This window comes from Neopelma chrysocephalum, unplaced genomic scaffold, assembly GCF_003984885.1.
Source record: "Neopelma chrysocephalum unplaced genomic scaffold, ASM398488v2 Primary Assembly neopelma1_95b, whole genome shotgun sequence".
Classification (NCBI taxonomy): Eukaryota; Metazoa; Chordata; class Aves; order Passeriformes; family Pipridae; genus Neopelma; species Neopelma chrysocephalum.
Genome location: NW_020897758.1, coordinates 411941 through 432811, shown reverse-complemented (window position 1 = coordinate 432811; position 20871 = coordinate 411941). Strand labels below are relative to the sequence as shown.

At 50.7% G+C, this 20871-nt stretch overlaps 1 protein-coding gene across 1 annotated transcript in view; it reads right to left on the bottom strand.

Moving 5' to 3' along the window:
• The window catches only part of HIVEP3 (human immunodeficiency virus type I enhancer binding protein 3), a 289763-nt gene that overhangs the window by 7750 nt on the left and 261142 nt on the right, over positions 1–20871 (bottom strand). The window contains exons 8-10 of the mRNA XM_027694016.1: positions 19280–19455; positions 9823–9921; positions 1096–2150 (exon numbers count right to left, since the gene is read on the bottom strand). Of these exons, the coding sequence (XP_027549817.1) occupies positions 1096–2150; positions 9823–9921; positions 19280–19455 (1330 nt within the window). The remainder of the gene's footprint in view (positions 1–1095; positions 2151–9822; positions 9922–19279; positions 19456–20871) is intronic.

Below are 20871 nucleotides of genomic sequence, written 5' to 3'. Positions count from 1 at the left end.
TGCTGTGGATGTGGAAGCTTAAGGGAGTTGCTCCAAGTAGTGGTGACGGGCAGTTGTCCTGACAGAGATGCTTCAGAGCGGAAGGATGGGGGTTTCCAGAGCCCTGAGATTCCCCCCAAGGAGTTAATTGACAGGAAAGGGAAATAGCATTAAAGGCAGCAAAGGTTTGGACCCAAAGGAAAGGACAATCTCTGAGAAGGTGAGACAAAGACTGGTAGAGGGAAGCAGAAGGAAGGCAGCACCACAAGAACATCAGCATGGATGAGGAAGGAACGCACAGGGGGCAGCGTGGCTGCTCTGGAGAGGACCTGGGCCAGCATCTGCCATGGCAGGTTCTCCAGGGGCTGTGTAAAGGCCTCTCCCTTCCCAGTGCAGCCCCTAAGGGTGGAGCCTCTCCTCACACCAGTGTCACAGCAGAGCAACTCATGTTCACAAATTACAGCAGAGCCAGGCACTCCAGAGGAATGGGAAACGTTCCACCACACCAGACATTAACCTGCCTGGAGCAGTGGGAGGAATGTGCCACTTCCCTTTACCCACAGGGTTTGGGATGTCCAGCAGAAACATTAAATAGTTTTCTGGACCCAGTGGGAAGCACCTCTCTGTGCTGAAGAGAGAAGCGAGATGGAATCAGAGATGTCCAAAGAAACATTTCCCAGCAGTTCCTCTAACAGAGGCCTAACACAGCCCAGGAGGCACCAAGGGCTGTTTCAGATCTGGTTCAGGCCACTGACCAGTGCAGAACTGTCACAGCTTCCCCCCAGCTGGGGAGATCTCAGAGATGGGTTTGGAATTCCCAGGAACAAAAAGGCTCTTAGTGACAATTAGTCATTAAGTGTTTGTCCTTGCTGCTTGTCTCAGCAGGACACAGGTTGGGGCAGGAGTGGAAATAACCCCTTGGAGAAGGGACAACTTTATTTCTCTTCAACTGAGAAGGGCAGGACCCAAATGGGTACAAAGCCCATTGCTGCCCACTGTCCCTTTTCTGTGACATTGGTCACAGAGTCACCGTCCCCTTGGCATGACAACCTTCCTTAAAGGCCACATCAGAGAACCTACTGTGGGGTTTAGGAGGCAGGAGGGGGCTGAACTTACCAGCTTGGACTCGTAGAGCTGTATGTTTTTGCCAAAGAACCTGTGAGGTAGAGGCATCGAAGATAATATCCCGTGCTGGGCTTGATATGAGCTTGGAACTTTGTCATCTGCTGCTGATTTGCTAGTGCCAGGCAAGTCCTCTTTCCCTGGGAATGGGTACCTGGGCGACTCCAGGGAGCCTGGAGACAAGACTTTCTTCAGGGATAAGTATCTGACGGATGACACGTCTCTGCTGGGTGAGGAGTGTCTCCCAGGGGAGACCTCTCCTTCTGGGGGGAGCTGTGCTCGTGGGGACAGCTCTCTCCTGGGGGACAGATGCCTGCTGGGTGACAGCTCAAGCCTTGGTGACACACATCTGAGAGGAGATGCCTCTCTCCTGGGAGAGACCCTCTGGCAAGGAGTCAACCCCCTCCCCGGGGACAGGCACCTCAGAGAGGACAGTTCTGCAGTGGGGGAGAACCTCTTGGGCGACGTTTCGTTTTTGGTTAACAAGTGCTTCCTCGCCAGCATTGGTCTGCTGCCACCTCTGCCAGAGTCCTGGCTGGGAGACCACCTTCTCCTGGGGGAGGTGTCCTTGGAGGGTGACAGGTCCATGGCCAAGGACATCTGTGGCCTGGTGACAGACTCTCTTCCAGCAGAAGCCAATTGTTCGGTGGAGGTCAAAGCTGGTCTGTGGAGACTCAAGAAGCTGTGGCACACAGCAATGTCACTGCTGTCTGCTGACCACTTGGTTTCCAGCCCTGAGGACGAGGCCTGCTGGCCTTCACCTGCTTTCTGGGTGCTGGAAACGGTGTCTTGGGCTAAGGATGATGCTGTTTCAGTGCCTTCCTCTTGAGAAGATGGAGAGCCACCTGAAGAGTGCAGCAGGAGGGTGGTGTGTGTGCCTTCAGGCAACTTCAGAGGGGGCTCATCTTGGCTCTCCTCTTCCTCCTCATCCTCCTCATCCTCATTGTCATCATCATCGTCAGATTCCTCGAGGTCTGAAAACTGGTGTTCCTCAACTGGCTCGGATCCCTCCCGCCCCTCAGAGTCCTGGAATAGGTCTTCACTGGTTCCTGGGGGCATGGAAAACACAGAACAGAGTGTCAAACACACACACAGGGGCTGTGCTAAACCTGCTCACGAGTCCTAAGGGCACAAGGAGAGAGAGGACCTGGCTCTTTTCTAGACCTGATCAGTCCTGCCCTCTGTGCCAACTGCACTCCCAATATTCCCAGTAGACCCCAGTGAATCCCACCACTGGGACCTCCTGCTCTACCCCAATTTCAATTCCAGCCATTGCTCTGTCAACACATACAGAAAAAGGCCTTTAAGAGATGATGGAAACGGCAGCACTGTCACCTTGAGTGGGGATTTTATGAGTATTTGTTGCAATGGTGTCTCCAAAAACATGTCAGAGTTCCCCTCCTCCAGGTGTTGGGCCTTTTCCTGCCTCGATTTCCTGCCAGTTAAACATTAACAAGACAGACCTTTTACTAAAAGTCAAACAATGGGCTTGACAGACCCTCTGTGGATTTTCCCTTGATTGGATAAATTCCAGCTGTGATACAGATACTCCTTTGTGGCAGAGGGTTTGGGATCTGTGTGTGGAAGGCCTTGCACGGGGATGCTTTGTAAATCAGGGCTTGTAAACAGTGAGGGAGGTACAGAAAGCAAATTCTAAAGGATTGTAAACATTTCTGCAGGTAAAAATACAGCATCTCTCTCCTGCTCTGGGGGCCAGCAGGAGCCTTCTGAGCTCAGCACGAGCTCCCAGGCAGGTCCCTGCTCTGCACAGACACAGAGCTGCTGTTCCCAGATGTGCAGCGATCCCGGCAAAGTGCGGGCTCAGCCCCGACGGGTCCGTCGGGAGCAGCCACTGGATGTCACTGCAGCTCCAGGAACTGCTCTGGCAGGAGGCTGCGAGTCCCCCCCGCTCTGGAGGGGCCGATAAACACGAGTTCACCGAGCTCTGCCAGCCCTGAGCACCCCGAGGATGGGGCAGAGCTGCTGGGACACACCTGGTCCTGGCTCTGGCAGCCTGGATGTTGCTCTGGCACCGGTGTGGCACCACCAGCAGCACTGCTGGCCCCTGTCCCCAGCAGCTCAGCCTGGGACACTGTTTCCCCTCTGCTGAGCGCTGGAGCAGTTTCCCTTTCCCAGCTGCCATCTGCCAGCAGGACCAACCCGAGGGGACAGCAAAGGGAGCTGATCCTGAGCTCACCTGGGAGCTGGTTTGCAGAGGGGACATGAACTGGAGCTGATGCTGAGGCTGGACCTCACCTGGCAGGTGCTTTGCAGAGGGGACACAGCCACACAGCAAGAACTCACTGTGATCCATGAATAAAACATCTGATTTTGTTTATTTGGAATACCAGGGCCTTACTAAATGCTCATGAAGTATTTGGCATGACCAGTGACAGGCATTTTCCCATGGCTGATTATCCATCCAAGAGTCAGCCTGAAAACTGAGACGGAAAGGAGCTTCTCATTTGCTTCCCATCCCATTCCCAAATATCTGTTAACTGGTCCATAAAGCCAGAGCTCTGCCAGCATGGAGGGAAGGACCAGCTCTCCATGGACAGCCTGCATTGCAAACCCCTGCACAGTGAGGGGGGTGCTGGGCCCAGGATCCAGTGCAGGGCTGTTTGCAAACTCCCCAAGGAACTGAGCTCAGAACAAACATTATTCCAAACAAGCAGCTCTCCCAGCTGCAGGGTGAGCCCTGCATATTTCTGGCTTGGAAAAGGAATGTGCTTCCCTGTCAGAGTCATGAGCCAGCCCCTGACTGTGCTGTTGGGGTTTGACATCTCGAGGGGTTTGGGACAGACAGTGCCTCACCCTCGGAGAGCCTTGCCCTGGGTGGGCTCAGTTTTTGGCTCCAGTCACACCAGGGATGGGCACTGGCCAAGGGCAGGAGTCTGCAGGGAGGGGAACATGAGGCCAGTTTGCATTTGCCACCATGGGACACGTTTCAGTGAGTCCTGGGACAGCCCCAAGGGAATCTGCCTTGGCTTCCTGACATGATTCCAGCAGGCAGGAACAGAGCTCAGACCTCAGTCTGGGCTTCTGGCAACCCAGATCCATCTGCTGAGCTCATGGGGAGAGAAGGGGCAGGTCAGGAGAAGACAGAGAGGGAGGGAGGGAGGGATGGAGGAAGGAAGAGAGAGGGAACTAGTGAGAGTGTGTCCTGTCGATGGCTTTGGCTGAGGGTTTGACTCCATTTCATTTCCATTTCATGTCACTATTTATTCTGAGGTTATTCCACCCAACTGGTAGCAAAACCAAGGCAGGAGTGAGGAATTATACTCCAATCTCCTTTTATAGTAACACCCTTTGCTTTCTTCGGCCCCTTAAATAGAAATAAAAACAATCGAGTGAAATATAACCCCAGTTTAAAATAATCCAGGGAGTTTTAGGAACTGCTGCTCCCCAAAGGAAAGCACAGCAACCTTCCTGCTCTGCTTTGTGTCACGTGGAAATTCTAGTCCTTTTTTTATTATTTAATTAAAATAGTCCTTTAATTTCTAGTTCTGAGCCTCTTTGCAAAGAAGAAAGAGGACACTGTGGTTACTCTTTGCAACCCCCCCCTCTGGGAACAAGGGGTGTGACACAGCTGTGAGCTCTGATTTCTCATGCACCTTTCTGCCATTTTTATGTTATTTTCTCATCCATCCAAATAGCCCCAATCATTACAGTACAAAATCCCATTTTCTGACCATCTTCTTGGCTGCCTTAGTTAGTGTTTACTTGACATTTGTGAGCAATGGGCCTCCTTGCTCGTGGAGCAGAATTTCAATTTTCAGCAGAAGTCCAGTGCTGGCTTTAACCAGGTGAAAAAGAAGCTGGGAGGGGAGCAAGGAAACATCCCCTGGTCCCACACCTTCCCAAGTGCACCTTCCTGCATTCCTGCCCGGCAGCCCATCCCCTTTACACAAACACCAGGGATCTGCCTCCATGGGAGGAAATGGGGACTGTGTCTTTTTATATTTTTTTTTTGGTAATTCTAAAATTACACGGATTTCTTGCATAATGCAATAAATTCCAGACAGCACAAGGCATTCCAGGAGCAGCCTCACAGCCAACAGCAACATGGGGAGGGGAGTCCCTTCCAGGAACCCTCTGCAGCCAGGGGGGCTCAGCACTGTCCAACCTCAAACACTCAGGGGTCAGTGATTTCCTGGTGGCCAACACCCAGTGCCCCAGCTGATGGTCCCATCCTGCTGCCTGAGGGCTCTCCCAGCTGACCTGGGGATGCCCATGGACCTTCCTGGGGCTTTTTAGACCTTCTCTATCCATGAGGCCGAAGGCTGAGAGCAGCTCAGCCTCATCCCCTCCCAGACCTCCCTTTTCCTGAGCCTGGCAGGGCTTTCACACCCACAGGGATTTTCACAACACTCACCCAGGGCGTTAACCCTGTGTGACCTGGGGGTGAATGGCTCTGGAATCACAAGGGAAAACATTTCCCTGGCCTGGTGAAGGGAGCCCTGATGTCGTCAGAGCTCCAACTCCACGGAGCATAAATAGGATGTTGGATTTTCAGGTTTTCAGCAGTGACATTCAATTAATGTGATTCATTAGTTCTATAATGGAAAGGTTTAAAATAACAGTTGTTCTTTTAGAATTATGCAACCAATATTTCACAGCCACTTTCCTCTCTTCCTAACCAGCTTTGATTATAGAGTCAGGAATGGTTTGGGTTGGAAGGGACCTTAAAGATCATCTCATTCCACCCCCTGCCATGGGCAAGGACACCTTCCACTATTCCAGGTTGCTCCAAGCCCCGTCCAACCTGACCTTGGACACTTCCAGGGATTCCAGGGGCAGCCACAGCTTCTCTGGGCAACCTGGACCACCCTCACAGCCAACAATTCCTTCCCATCTATCCCTGCCCTCTGGCAGTGGGAAGCCATTCCCTGTGTCCTGTCCCTCCATCCCTTGTCCCCAGTCCCTCTCCAGCTCTCCTGGAGCCCCTTTAGGCCCTGCAAGGGGCTCTCAGCTCTCCCTGGAGCCTTCTCTGCTCCAGGGGAACCCCCCCAGCTCTCCCAGCCTGGCTCCAGAGCAGAGGGGCTCCAGCCCTGGAGAATCTCCATGACTTTAGTGACCTGCAGAAGCATCACCCACGTGTGGGGTAAGAGCAGGGAGAGATTTCTGGAGACCATCAGCGAATCAATTATTTAAAGTGAGTTCCTGGGCTGAAAGATTTTTCCAGCAATATCACACAGGAGCAGCCTCCCTCTCCCACTGCTCCCACCACACCAACACTTCTCCCTTGGGATGGCTCCTGCAAAATCCCCCACTGGGTTTGCTTTAGGCCATGTCCTCCTTTGGAAAGGGCACAGCAAAGCCCAGCACAGCTCTGCCTGCTGGAAAGGTTGTTCTGAAGAGCTGAAGAAGAGCCAAGAGCTCAAGAAGATTTAAAAGGAAGAAAGCCACCCCTTGAGGTGGAGTCAGCCAGGTCAGACATCCTCAGCCTTGGCTGGATATTTATTCTCCATGGCCTGGGAGAGCCCTTGGTCCATCCCTGGGCATCAGGAAAGGCACTGGGCAAGGGGACAAAGGGGGCTGGCAGTGCTGGCTCTTCCTTTCTCCTTTGTCCTCAATCCCTGATTTCCCAGGTGACCACAGCAGGGCTGAGCCAGAAGCCAAACCTGAAAGGGGAGGGGAGCACTGCCCTGGGGATCCCTGGGCTTTGGGACTGGTCACCAGAGGGACTTCTCAGGTGTCTCCTACAGCTTGTGTAGAGAATCACAGAATGTTCTGAGTTGGAAGGGACCCCCAAGGATCAGAGTCCAACCCGTCAGTGAATGGCCCATATGGGATCAAACCACACCCTGGGTGTTTTTAGCCCCAGGATCCAACCAGCTGAGCTCATCTCTGCTGAGCCATGGGCAGTCCAGGTCAAGAGACACATGTGACCCAGGACAGGGCAGTGCCAAAGCCCCACAGCCCCCTCAGCTCGTTCTCTGTTGCATCTCTGTTCCCCCAACCCGGAGCAGCCCCATCCAGCCCCCTGGGCAGGAATGCTGAGTCCCAAACTGTGCTCAGCACTTTTTGGCAGTGTGGTTGATGAGCTGAGCCACAGAGGGTTGGTTGTTGGTTGCTCCTGCAGTTGAGATGATGGTGTGCCAGTGCCTGCAAACATCCCCAGCACTTCACTAACAAACGTGGAGATACCCCAAGGGTTCAGCACGGCAGGGGCAGCATTTCTAAGCTTTAATATCCAAAACTTCAGCCATAAAGCACCTTGGAGGTGCCAGTGGGCGATGCCTGGTGGGCACAGTGTCCCTGTGACACCCTGGCACCACCCCAGCACAAGGAGCTGCAGCTGCAGCAGAGCCAACCCTGTCCTGCAGGGGAACAGTGAGTGATTTTTAATCACCTCTGGAGGAGGAGTGTGTGGCACTGCCCACGTCCCAGGAACAGCCCCGTTCCCAATAAGGTCTGGGATGGACCTGCCCCCAGCAGGGGAGGGGGTGATAAGCAGTGTTTGTTGTTCCTGCCCAGTTCACATTCCCTGGCTCCCACTCCAGGACTGGCTCAGCTGATGTTCACTTTACAAAAATAACCCTGGCACCCTGTGGTTGATGGAGTTCATTTTAACCCCTTGTCAGCAAACCCTCGTGTGCTGGGGCAGAATGAGGACCAGGGATGGGGGGATCAAACTTGTCTGGCGTGAGACAGGGGGTGAAACAGGGAAAAAGCTGCTGAAGTCATCCAAAAGGGCTCCTTTCACCCTGGGACTGCTGGGGTGGCAGCCAGGAAGGGGCAGTGGTGTTGTGATCATGCCATACAAACAGGAACACCCCCCTGCTCTGTGGCATCGAGGGTTTTACCCAGGAATAAATTCCCTGGGACAGAGGCAGTGCTGTGGGCTCTGCCTGCAGATGGGCCCAGGCACCAGTGCCTCCAGATGCAGCCCAGGTTTGCACTGGGAATTTGGAGCAGCCTGGGATCAGCTGCATACAGTAAGTTGGACAAGTCCCTAGAAGATGATCCTGGTGGAAAAGTCCTCCTCTGAAGGCCCTTTCAGGAGAAGAGGATCACCTGTGCTCCCAGAGCCTTTTCCCCTCTCGAGCTGTGCAATGTTTCCTATAAATGTGAATGGCCTGTTGAATGCAAAACACCCCAAATTTCATGGGGACTTGAGCTCTTCTGCCCCTAAAGCTTCATCCCCATCATTCCTCTGAGCCCTGAACGCTCAGGGTCTTGCTGAAGGACACAGAATAGCAATGATCAGAACATCCCACTGCTCCCTGGGGACCCACAGCCCGACCCTGCCCAGCCTCCAATCGTTTGGGTTAAAGAGCCTTTCCTGGCACAAACTGCCAAGTACACCTGAGACTCCCCTGTGTTTCTTCATCTCCCAGCTTGGAGATCTTCCTCAGCTTTTCTGATGGAGACAGGACTGGTTGTCTCAGGAGGAGATTTGCTTCTTGGGAGGACTGCAGGGAAATGCAGCTGCACACACCTTAAACCAGGGGGGAAATGAGCAGATAAGAGAGTCCTTCTCCAAGAACAGACTCACTCCCGAATCTACAGAGCCCTGGACAGACTTTGTGTGTGTGTTTGTGCAGAAGGAGATGAAAGAAGGAAGCAGGTGAGTCAGGGGAAATGTATCTTCTCGTAAAGCACTCAGAATGATGACACTAAATGTCAGAGCCCCATGTTATTTTGGTTTTCCTGGCTCTTTCCCTGCTGAGAAATCTTCCAGACAGTTGCTGACCTGCACGATTCACCTTCATCCTACCCATGGACACATGAGAGTAAGGGATGAGGGAAATAGGTTCCCCCTGTGATGTCCCTGGGATCCCCAGTGCCTCCAGGTGCAGCCCAGGTTTGCACTGGGAATTTGGAACAGCCTGGGATCAGCCACATACAGTAAGTTGGACAGGTCCCTAGAAGATGATCCTGGTGGAAAAGTCCTTCTCTGAAGGCCCTTTCAGGAGAAGAGGATCACCTGATATTCCTGCACTGCTGGTGTCCATCCCTTCTGCAGGAACACCCCCACTGCCTGCAGGGGCCATGGGCTGAAGGGTCACCCCCACACTCACTCTCACCACCTTGGCTCCAGTAAAATGTGCTGCCAGACCCTAATCTGGGGTGCCAGGGCTGGCTTTTCTCCTCCACCCATCAAACTGTGCTTGCAGCACCAAGGTGGGGGTTCACAGCCTCAGGAAATGCATCCTCGGGGTGGGTCCCATTCTGCTGCTTCGAGACTCCCTCCACATCCAGGAGAGACCTGGGCTCTTCCAGAGCAGTCAGGCTCCTCAGCTCCCTCCTAAGACACCCCAAAACACCTTCTCATGCCGCAGGTTCACTATTTATTCTGGTGCACAGAGCCCACCCCCAGTGCTGGGCCATGTTCAGGGTGCTGCCCACCCACCCCTGTCCTCTGTCTGCAGCCAAAGTACTTCAGGCAGAGTCCCAGAATCATTAAGGTTGGAAAAGACCTCCAAGATCACCAAGTCCAACCATCAACCAGCACCACCACTACGTTCACCTCTAACACACAACCCCCAGCAAGGAGACACGAGCTCCCAGCCTGTCCCACTGGTGCAGCCCCCCCAGGATGGCCCCAAACTCCACCCCACACACAGAGAAACCTCCCCTGGCTGCTGGAAGGAGCCTGGGCTGAATAAAACCTCTCCTCATCTTTGGAAGGATGATCCAAGGAGCTCCTGCCCTCTCTCAGCATCAACAGCAGCTTTATAACATTTATAATGTTTATAATGTGAAGGGTTTTACCTTCCTCGGCTTCCAGATCCACCAGTGAAGATACCAACACGCCCATCTCCTGACATTTTTTGCTGTGGGCCTTTGACTTCATGTGTTTAGTCAGATTCCCTGAAAAGAAGCAGAAAACAGATTTTGGTCGAATATGGCTCTTTTTTTAGGTTTTTTTTTTTTTTCATCAGTTACAAGTCAAAACTGTGGCTCTGAGCCAGACAGAGATCCCTGACTGTCCCCAGGCCAAATCTGTCCTTGACAAATACCCTGTGACACAAGGCCAAGTCCTCCCTTTGTCCCTTTGCTGCTGCACTGGGGTGCAAGAGGAGGTGCTGGAAGGGTCGTGGGACCTTTCAGGTGTTGTGCAACCTGAAAAAGCTGTCGGGACACACTTTTGGGCTTGGGGGGAAGAGAAGTCCTGGGTTGCTCTCAGCTGTGATGGTGCAGCAAAGGAACAATGGTAGGAAAGTAGGGCAGAGAAACATCTCAATGCAGCATCACCTCCCACCTCATCCCAGCACACCTGGAGGTGAGAACTTCTTCAGCACCACAGGGTTGGTTCTACCCTGGTTCAAAACACCCAGAGATGTGGCACTTGGGGACATGGTTTAGCCTTGGAAATACTGGGTTAGGTTGGACTCAGTGATCTTAGAGGGCTTTTCCAACCTTAACAATGTCATGATTCTACCATAAAACGAGGGTGAGAGTTGGCAGCAACAAGGAAAAAAGCATCTAAACCCTCTTTTCCCTCGGCAGGATGGCTCAGGGGCTCTGGCATGAACCAAAGTGCCAGGGAAAAGTTCTGAGGAGTCCTGGACACCCTCTGGGACACGGGGTCTGCCAGCACTGAGAAAATGAGGTTTTCTTGGGGCCAGGATGGGAAGAGCAGCCCCTGGGAAGGGGAGGAGGGGCTGTGGGGGACACTCGTCCCCCCTCTGGGCCAGGGGGATGGGAAAACCAGTGAGCATCAGGGCCTCAGGGAGCACCTCTCTAATTCCACCTCCCACCTCCCAGGTTAATTAGACAGTTATTAACCCCACTTACAGCCAAGGGAAATGCTGAACAAAGGGGAACATTTGTCCAAGGGGGAACAGTAGGTGGAACAGAGAGAAAAACAAGGGGTAGGAGAAATAAAGAAATAAAGAAAAAGGTCTCATTTTACCTGTTGTCTCCACCTATTATATATATATAGAAATATATTTACAAATATATATATTTTATATACATCTAAATATATATTTATAAATGTATTTATAATAAATATATTTATATTAATAAATAAATATATTAATATATTTATTAATATATTTATAAATGTATATGTATAATCCATCATAAATGGTTTGGGTTGTGAGGGACCTTAAAGCCCATCCAGTGCCACCCCCTGCCATGGGCAGGGACACCTTCCACTAGCCCAGGTTGCTCCAAGCCCCATCCAACCTGGCCTTGGACACTTCCAGGAACGGGATTTATGGGCTGAGGAGGATGAGAAGAAACCTGGGCTCTGTTGAAGCTCCACCAAGGGCTGTTTAATTCCCCAGCACAGCCCAGGAGCTGGCTGAGCACTCCCCATTCCCAGGATGTGCCATCAGCCCTCCTGGGAGCTGACTTGGAGGGGAGGAAGGAACACCAGGCTCGTTTTTCTCTCCAAAATTAAAAAAAAAAAAAAAAAAAGGAAAAAGTGAATTCTCTGACTTTATTGCAACATTCCCTGCAGGTTGAGCTCCCTCAGCTGGTGTCCTGCAACCCACAGAGTCCCCAGGTCCCTGAGCTGGTGGAGCACAGAGGGCCTCTATCAACCTCTGCTCTGCTGCTCTGGACAGCAGAAATAAATAAGCAGCTGCTCACTGGAGCAGAGAATTACCTGTGACGCCCTCACATCTCAGAAGAGCCCCAGAACCATCTAACTCAGTTTCTCTTCAGCCCACAAATTATTTATTTAGCCCATTTTATCCAAAATGGAACAGCTCCAACAGGAAAGACCAGGAGAGACAAAGGCTGACTATATATCCCTGTGTATCTGGCACCCAACCTGGATGTGGATTCAAGGGATATTTAATAATTTAAATGCAGCAAACCAGCTCCAGTAAGAGAGATTTATTATTTTTCAGCTGAAATACCCTCAGCCCCACAGTGAGGACACTCAGGTGGGAGGAGGAGGCCAGCCTGGCTCAGGTCTTTGCTCCAGATCAAACCCAAACCCCTCTTTCTCCACCTTTCATCAGGAGTTTTGTTGTGGACCCAAAGACACCCAGTGAGACAAGAGATGTTCTCGTGGTTCCAGTGAATCACCATCGTTTGAACATGAAAAACTGTCTCAATGAAAATCTCCAACAAGTCCAAATCGTGGCCTCATGGAACTGGAATTTAATGTTGGATCTGACTTGGAAAAATACAAACTGAGTCAAAGTGTTGAAACCAAGTCCTGCTGCTGCTGCCTGTCCATCACAACCATGCCAGCCTGGCTGGCAGAGGGACCCAGCTCTGCTCAAAGCCCTGCCTGGAGCCCCTGCAGGGACAAGGAACAGAAAATCAGCCCAAGGAAGCCCTGCTGGGACCAGGGGGTCATTGGTTCTCTCTGTGCCACCCCTGAGCTCAGCTGTGATGCCACGGTGGGATGAGTGGGGAGGGGGCACCCACCAGGAATTTTGGTGCTGCCACAGCCCCCAGACAAGCTCAGGAATTCCCTGTTCTCCATCCATCTGGCTTTGGCTGCACCAGGAGGGGATTACAGTAATTCCAGAGGGGATAACATTAATTCCTGATGGGAGGGGGCTGCTGAAGGCAGTGGCTGGGGCAGGACTGCAGCCCCCCTGTACTGCAGGGCCGGGCCAGGGGGATGGGATAACTCGTGGGCACCTCTCTAATTCCACCTCCCAAATGACAGGGGTTAATTAGACAGTAATTAACCCCACTTACAGCCAAGGGCAATGCAGAACAAATTTGTCCAAGAGGGGAAAGTAGTTGGGACAGAGAGAAAAATAAAGGGTAGGAGAAATAAAGCTAAATTTCTCAGTGGGCCTCAGTGGCCACCGTGGCCCTCTCAGCGGCCCAAAGGCTGCTGGGACACAAAGGTCCCTCCTGCTCCCTCAGCCCCAGTGCCCTCCCATCCCTCTCCCTCTCCCTTGCTGCTGCAGGAGCAGGGCAGGGATGAGATCTCAGCCCCCAACCCTCCACTCCCTGCCCCTCTGCTGTGCCCAGCTCCCTCCTGAGCAGCACTTTGGGTTCCCAAACGCTGCCAGAAGCCACCAGTGTCACTTCCCTTTTCCTTTGCCTTCCCTGGAGGCAGCTGTCCTTGTGCAAGGCATCCCTTGGCTGCTGCCCTTCCTGCCCCAGCAGGCTCAGGGGGAGCTGGAGCCTCAGCACAGGCAGTGCCAACCCCCGTGCCAACGAGTTCGTGCCAAACACCAAAGCACCAACTCATTGCAAAAGTTGCTTTCCTTCCCCCTCTACTTTTTTCTGCTTTCTCTTTTCCCTCACCCTCCTTTGGCCAAACACCAAAGCACCAACTCACTGCAAGTGTTGCTTTCCTTCCCCTTCTCCTTTTTTTCTGCTTTCTCTCTTCCTTCGTCCTCGTTCATTCACCCAACACTGATGAACAAGATCACCCTGCAAAGCTCTGGGTGCAAATCTGCCCCTGCCCATCCCAGCACATCAAGAGAAATCCCAACCAAACAGAGGGATGCTGGAATCCTTTCAGGGAAGGGAGATTCAGCAGGATGGATTCTCATCTGACCCCTGTGCAACAGTCTAAGGAAGTTAAAAGCTGGAGCCTCCTTTCCACCAGCTGAGGGGCTGAGTTATCATCCTGGGAGTAATTTGGAGGACAAGGATATTTATCTTATCAGGGCTCTTCCTCTAGTTTGTGTTTTTTTAGACCCCTTAATTAATGCTGGCAGGATTAAACGCTAAAGTCCTTCGGCAGATTTCCAGGAAAATCAACACCACTTTGCCTAAGTAAAAGCTGGATATGAATCCTACCAGGAAAGACTTGTTGCCTTCCAGAGTTTTGGCTCCCAACTTAAAAAATAATAATAAAAAAACCCCCGAAACCCACACAGCATCTCTTCCTTGAAAACCCTGGAAGAAACAGATTGGAAAGAGCAGGAGAGAAGCCACGAGGCCGAGAAGCTGGATTTCGACAGCAGAGCACCTACACTGAACCCTAAGCAGGTAAATGGGTCTCACTAAGGATTGTTCACCAAAAAATTCCCAGATTTGGAATAAACTGGCTCTATTTAAATAACTTCAGGAATGGGTGGAGGCTGGGAGCCCTCTGCAGCCATTGGAGGAGCACAGGCAGTGTCAGCACAGCTCTCACCACGCCTGCCCACAACTCTGCCTTCCAGCTGCTTAAGCCCTTCTGATGCTGTGAGCTCTTATTTTGGACTTCAAGCAGCTTAAATCCTTGTGTTGTTTGGAGAAAGCTAAAACTCCAGTGTTCCAAAAGCACCTAAAGCAGCTTAATAGGGACTAGAACTGATTTCCCAGTTCAATTTAAAGAGGGAAATTAATTTTTTGGAATATCCGTTATTGTATTTTAAAGGTGACGGAGTTAAAGCAAAATATAGGGAACAGAAACATTAAGATTCCTGAAAAAATGATCCTGTCTGTGTTGGGGATACACAAAGCTTTCTAGTTCTCCTATTAAATCTGATCAGTTCAGCACCACCAACAAAAAAACCCCGAACAAAACCAACAAGTGACCAACTGTGTGATCTGAGCATCGAGGCAGCACCAGGACATGAGCACAGCTCCCAGGACTGAAGTATTTTCATATTTCTCCTTTAAAATAGTTTGCAAGGAGAGCAACAGCTGCAGCAAATTCCCATTTGGATGGGCTGAGAGAGCTGGGGGGGGGTTCCCCTGGAGAAAAGAAGGTTCCAGGGAGAGCTGAGAGCCCCTTGCAGGGCCTAAAGGGGCTCCAGGAGAGCTGGAGAGGGACTGGGGACAAGGGATGGAGGGACAGGACACAGGGAATGGCTTCCCACTGCCAGAGGGCAGGGATAGATGGGATATTGGGAAGGAATTGTTGGCTGGGAGGGTGGGGAGGCCCTGGTACAGGTTGCCCAGAGAAGCTGTGGCTGCCCCTGGATCCCTGGAAGTGTCCAAGGCCAGGTTGGACAGGGCTTGGAGCAACCTGGGCTAGTGGAAGGTGTCCCTGCCCATGGCAGGGGGTGGAATGAGATGGGCTTTAAGGTCCCTTCCAACCCAAACCATTCCATGGCTGTTATGATTTTGCTGTGAGGGAATCAGCCACAGGCCAATGCTCTTCATCCCAGACAGATCCTTGGACCAGATTTTATGTGGGATTTAAATAATGCACAGGCCTTGATTTAGGTCTCAGTGTGGAGACAATGTCCTCAGGTGAGACTTTATGAGAAGGAAAGTTTTAATTTATGTCATTCGTTGGGCAAAATATTTCAATTTAATTTTTTTTTATTATTATCTTTTATCCTTATTGACATAAAGATTAAAGGAGAGAATTTGCACTTCAGGCCTGCCCTGTATTGATATGGGCTATAAAATATGAGTCACCTTCTGGATCAAACCTATCAAAACTGTTCTTCCAGAAGGGTACCCAGGCTGGGTGTGCAGGTTCCAAAATCCTGGGAATTAGCACATTTTCCATTAAGGCTTGTGCTGAGCCTTTAACAGCAGCACTATTTAGACAAAATAACAGTTAATATTTCACTGAACTCACCAGTCCTTCACTTCCAGCCCTCATTCCTTTTTTTTTTTTTTTACCTTTCTCTGGTTAAAGAACCTTTTTGCTCACAGTGTTTCATCTCCTGTCTGGACCATTGGGTCATTTTCTGTTCCCAGAACACCACGTTGCGGAAGGGAACAGCAAATTCCTGAGGATAATTTTGTTCTCATCCCGCTGGAGGTTTGTGAGGGACCAAACCCTTCTCCCAGCAGTGGCTCCACAGGGATGCTCGGAGCCTTTCCCTCCTCCCAGTCATTAAGGAAGGGCCCCAGCACACAGGGATATTTTGCAAATGCATCCATCAGTGCCCCAGCACACGGGGATATTTTGCAAATCCACCTCTCGCTCTGCCCTGCTCTCCCAGCACTTCATTCTCCAGGAGATTTCAGCCAGTTGGACCCACTCCGCACTTTCCAGAGGAGGCTTAGCAGGAGCTGAGTCTCCTGGAGCAGGAACAACAATACACTGTGCAGCCACAGGCTGAGGGGGTAATGCTTTTAATATATGAACCTGTTCAATAACCTCCCTGCCTGTCAGGGGCTGATTTAAGGAACTGCAAACTAATTTATTAAAGGAAGGCTGTGGCTGAGGACATGGAGAAGTCTGGTGTCTGGAAACTGTGAGTGGCCCAGACTATCAAATGGGTCTCTTCAGCCAACAGGCACTGATGTCCTTCACACCAGCACCTTTGAAATGAATATGAAGCTTCTTGTCCCTGGTGACCCCCCAGCAAAAGCAGCAGCATTGGCACAGCGTGTTCCCCACACTGTGGCCAGAAATTTGGGGGAAACTGAAGTTATCAGGATGAGAGAGGCTCATGTGAGGCTGAACTAGAACAGAAAATAGCTGTGGAGAAGGAGAATGTCTGCACAGGGGGGGCATTAATGTGCCAACGCTGCCCCACAGCCCCAGGGCAGCCCAGGGGAGGAGGGACAAGGGGCTGTGCTTCCCTCCAGGGGCTGGAAAGGAGGGACCAGGGAAGGCTGGGCAAGGGAAAAGCTCTTCCTGACCTTCCTGAAAGGGAAAACTGTAAGACTGCAGCTTTTTCCCCATTTCCTTCCTGCTAAGAAAACAATGAAGAAGCTGCTTAACCTCTTTTAAACAACCTCTTGGAGGCCACGGTCACAAACCTCTTCGGGGAGCTCCACAGTGGAGGCAGAGACACCTCATTAAAGAGGCACCTTTATACCTGGTCCAGAGACACAAAATCAAGTAAATCTTTACAAAGCAAATTTCCAAGACTGTTGTTTCCATCAGCTAAATGAGCACACACGCACACACAAAAAAAATCTCGTGGATTTGCTTTAAAATAATAATAAAAAATAAATTTCCCCTACAGTTCAGTAACCCAAAGGAACAGCTTTGCTTCCAGGGACAGAAAGGCACAAAAAGCAGACAATTAATGAAAAGGGAAAAATATTTTGCTGTAAAAGTTTTCCCAGTTCTTGGAACACAGATATGGATATTGTGGAGTGGGAGGGGTGGGGGGTGAGGTACATTTTAACCAGATAAAGATCCTCATTAAAATTACTAAAAAAAAACATTAACTGCTTCCAGCCTAGTTGAGAGTTTAGAGCATTAGATCATGCTGGAGAGATCTACCACAGCCAAAATGAAGACAGCTCCACAGATATCCCCCTGGAGTTCATGCTGAAGGCTAAAATTAACTTTGGAAAGCTGATTTCTGAAAAAGCTTCAACTCAGCTCATATTTTTGCCAGTGCAGCCCAGCACAAAAGCTGCAGCTTCTCCATTCTGCAACGAACTGTGGTTGCAAAACCACCCCAACCCCCCCGAAGGAGGCTCCCAATGAATCAGGGCCCAAACAAACCCACTCTGGACTGTGCAAAATCCAGTCCTGCAAAGCCCCTGCACCTCCAGGTCACGCTCCAGCACCACCAGCACTGGTTCTGCAGCTGGTGGTTTTATCAACACACATTTTTCTCACTCTCCAGCAACTCTTCCAGAGGTCCTTGTGTCTTTTTCCCCAAGTTCTGGGGAGTATCAACACCCCCCAGGACACAGCCAGGCTCTGACAGTCCCTCCCCTCCCAACAAAGAGCCCTTTTCATGCAATTCCAAGTCACCATCATGCAACTATTTATCCTGAAATCGCTGATCCAGGGAAGTCCTGCCCATTCCATGCATCCATAGGCAAATGGATACTTTCCCATTCAAATCCCAACACGGGGTTGTTGGGTTTGTTGTTTTTTTTTTGAAGGAAGCATTTCCATGCTCCCTTCCCCATGCCAAGCCAAAGAAGGGAAGCCCCTTGGAGGCTGTTTGCAGCGGGTACAGTCAGTGCTGACAGATCTTGTGCTTCAAGGGAGCAGAGATGAAGAGCAAAGCAGCCAGAGAGAGATGGTGAAAAGGATGGTTTGATCACAGCATCCTGAACAAAAGCCTCAGAGAAGCATGGTGGGAAGCAAGGTGAAGTGAAGGGAGAGGCTGAATGGATTCACCTCTCAAAGGGAAACCTCAGAACAAAGGAAAAGCAAGAGGGGAAGAGGAAGAAAATGAACCAGAAATAGCTCCAGGCTGGGAGGGTGAGAAAGAACCATCACTCGGATCTGCAGCAGGAGAATCTGGCCTCGAATTCAGTCTCACTTCCCCACAGTCCCAGTGACAACCAGCACGTTGTTACCCAGAAATCACCCCCAGCTTTGCCAGCCAAGCTCCAGGCACTGCCCTCCCAGAACCACCCGTGTTTGGGTCACTTCTCTAGCAGGGACATGCCCTCCACTGTCCCTTCTGGGCCAGCACACGTGCCACAGCCCAGGCAGCACCCAGTGCCTCCTGCCCACACCCACACTGTGCCACTCCCTTGGGTGACACTGGTTTTTGACTATCCCTGCTGTGGCATCTTCTGAGACCTGCAATGATGGAGCTACAGAAAATGGACATTTTAGCATATCCTGAGTTGGAAGGACCCCCAGGGATTATCCAGTCCAACTCCTGGCCCTGCACAGACACCCCAACAATCCCACCCTGTCCCTCAGAGCGTTGTCCAAACCCTCCTGGAGCTCATTATTTATGTCAAACTATAATCAAGAAACTCAACTCCTCGCCTTTATTACAAAACTTGCTGCAACCAAGGATGGAGGGGACAGTGGTCAAACCCACAGCATCAGACTTCTACGAGGAGTTAAAGGGACCTGGGCACCTCTGGCACTTCTGAAAAGTCCCATTACCCACTGACTCTTGGTTTTTGCACGTTCCTGACAATGTTCACTCACACACTCACTGAGGCAATGACAAAGGGCTCTTGCAAAGAATATCTAGTGGCAGTGAGGCTGTGGATCATTAATGACTAATTAATGGCAATTAATGTTCTGGAATGGAGGTCTTTAGAGAACAAAAGCCTACTGATATGATATAGAAAATGTGGAAGCCACATGCAACTGAGGAGGATGAAGATGGGCAGCGCCAACAGATCTCGAGAGCACCAGCATGAAAAGCCACCCAAAGATGTATCCAGGTGCTCCATCAGGGATGTTTGCCTGGAGCTCCTGCTCTCATTCTGGGGTGGTTTTGGGTGTAAACCCTGTGTTTCAGGCTCATTCCCTTTAAGAAGCACAAGTAGGATGGTGCAGGCTGGGAGGTGCAGCCGGAATGCAGGGCTCTTCGGAAAACATCAGCCAGTTCAAGACTCCCTCAGCCCCCTCCCTCCAGCTCCTGGCGTTTTCCAGCCCCTGGGAAGGCCTTCCCTTCCCCTGTGCCCCCGGGGAAGGCTCATAAGTGAGAGCAGAGGAGCCATGAGCTCTTACCTTTGGTTTTAAAAGCAAAGTTACAGTACTTGCAGACGTACGGCCTGACGTCTGTGTGCGTGCGAATGTGTTTCTTCAGCATGCTGGGTTTCTTGCAGCGAATTCCACACTCCTCACAAACATACTTCCCTCTTCCACGGCCTCGCACATACACATACTCTTCGTTTGATTTGTACCTATGAGCAACAGGTGTCATGATAAAGGCAAAAAAAAAAAAAAAAGCAGATTCCCACCTCCAAAGAAGTCACAAGTTTCGTCATTGACCCCACCGCGGGTCTCGGTTACCGTTCGGGAGCTCTGGGCCATCAGGCTAAATACAAAATATCTTCAAAAGCTTTTTTTTCCCTCGTCTGGAATGTGTTCTTGTGTCCTACATCTGCTTCTGTGTGCAGGCAAACAGCCCAAAGGCTGAGATCAGTCACCCAAATGTCCTGGTTTTGCCCATCCTCAAACACAAACTGAGGCACTCGGAGTGCCCTGGGGGAGGTGTGTCCCAGTCCAGCCCAGCTGCCTCAGTCATCTCTCTCCCATCAAATATGCACAGGCTGTCACTGCACCATGAAAAGTCCTGAGGAACCTCCTGGGATCCAACCTGGTTGTATCCCAGCTAAAACTCCTGGGATCCAACCTTCCCACCCACTGGGACAAGAGAAAAGCCACCTGAGAAGACACTGATGCCACACTTCAAGCTGTGATCCCTGCCCAGACTCCTGATAGGATGGGACACCCAGAATGGACACAGAGAGAAGAAAACATCCATATTTTTTATAAATAAATTGTTCCACCACTAAATGTAACCAGCACAGACTCCAGGCTCTTTCATCTTTGGCACAATATCATGGCTTAGGTTTACCCAAGAGACTGACATTGGTCATCCATCCTTCCTTCACATTATACAGTCACTTCTTTTCTGCCCAGGCAACATGATGGGGGTTTGAAAAATACTCTTAAGACTGAGACGAGTCATTTAGTCTCCTGCTGCTCAGCAAATGAAGTCTGCAATTTCCTGTACTTGCAGCACAAGAAGAATAAGGTAACACAAAATTGGTCCCCTCAGATTTTCAAGAGGCCACGTTTTTGAAGCACTGTACTTCTTGCAACTCATTTTTCTATGCAGTAGGAATTAAGTCTGGTCTTCAGAAATCTCCAAACATCCACCTTGGAAAATCAGGCCTTCTAAAGCCTCTTAATAGGGGGTCCAAAGACATACAACACCATCAGTCACCTCTTAGTGTCTTCCCAGTAAAGCCTATTCCAAACCAGAATGATGAGAAAACAGCAGCCAGACTGAAGAATAATTGAATAAAAACAGCTGCACTAGAATAGATTGAGCACTTAATAAGTGAATGTAGAATAAATCCTAAACCCCTATGTGTTCATAATGAAGAAAAAAAAAGTAATTTAAAACTGGTTAAAAAAATACACAAAGATCATTAATCCAGCCCTGAACTGATGGGATGAGAATGTCATGGGAATGTCATGTGTGCATGGGATGCATCCATGGAAATACACCCCAGTTACCTGCAAGAGTGGATTTAGAGGCAGGTGAGTCACAAGGACCCCTCGATGTCCCACCCAGGCAGAACATTGTT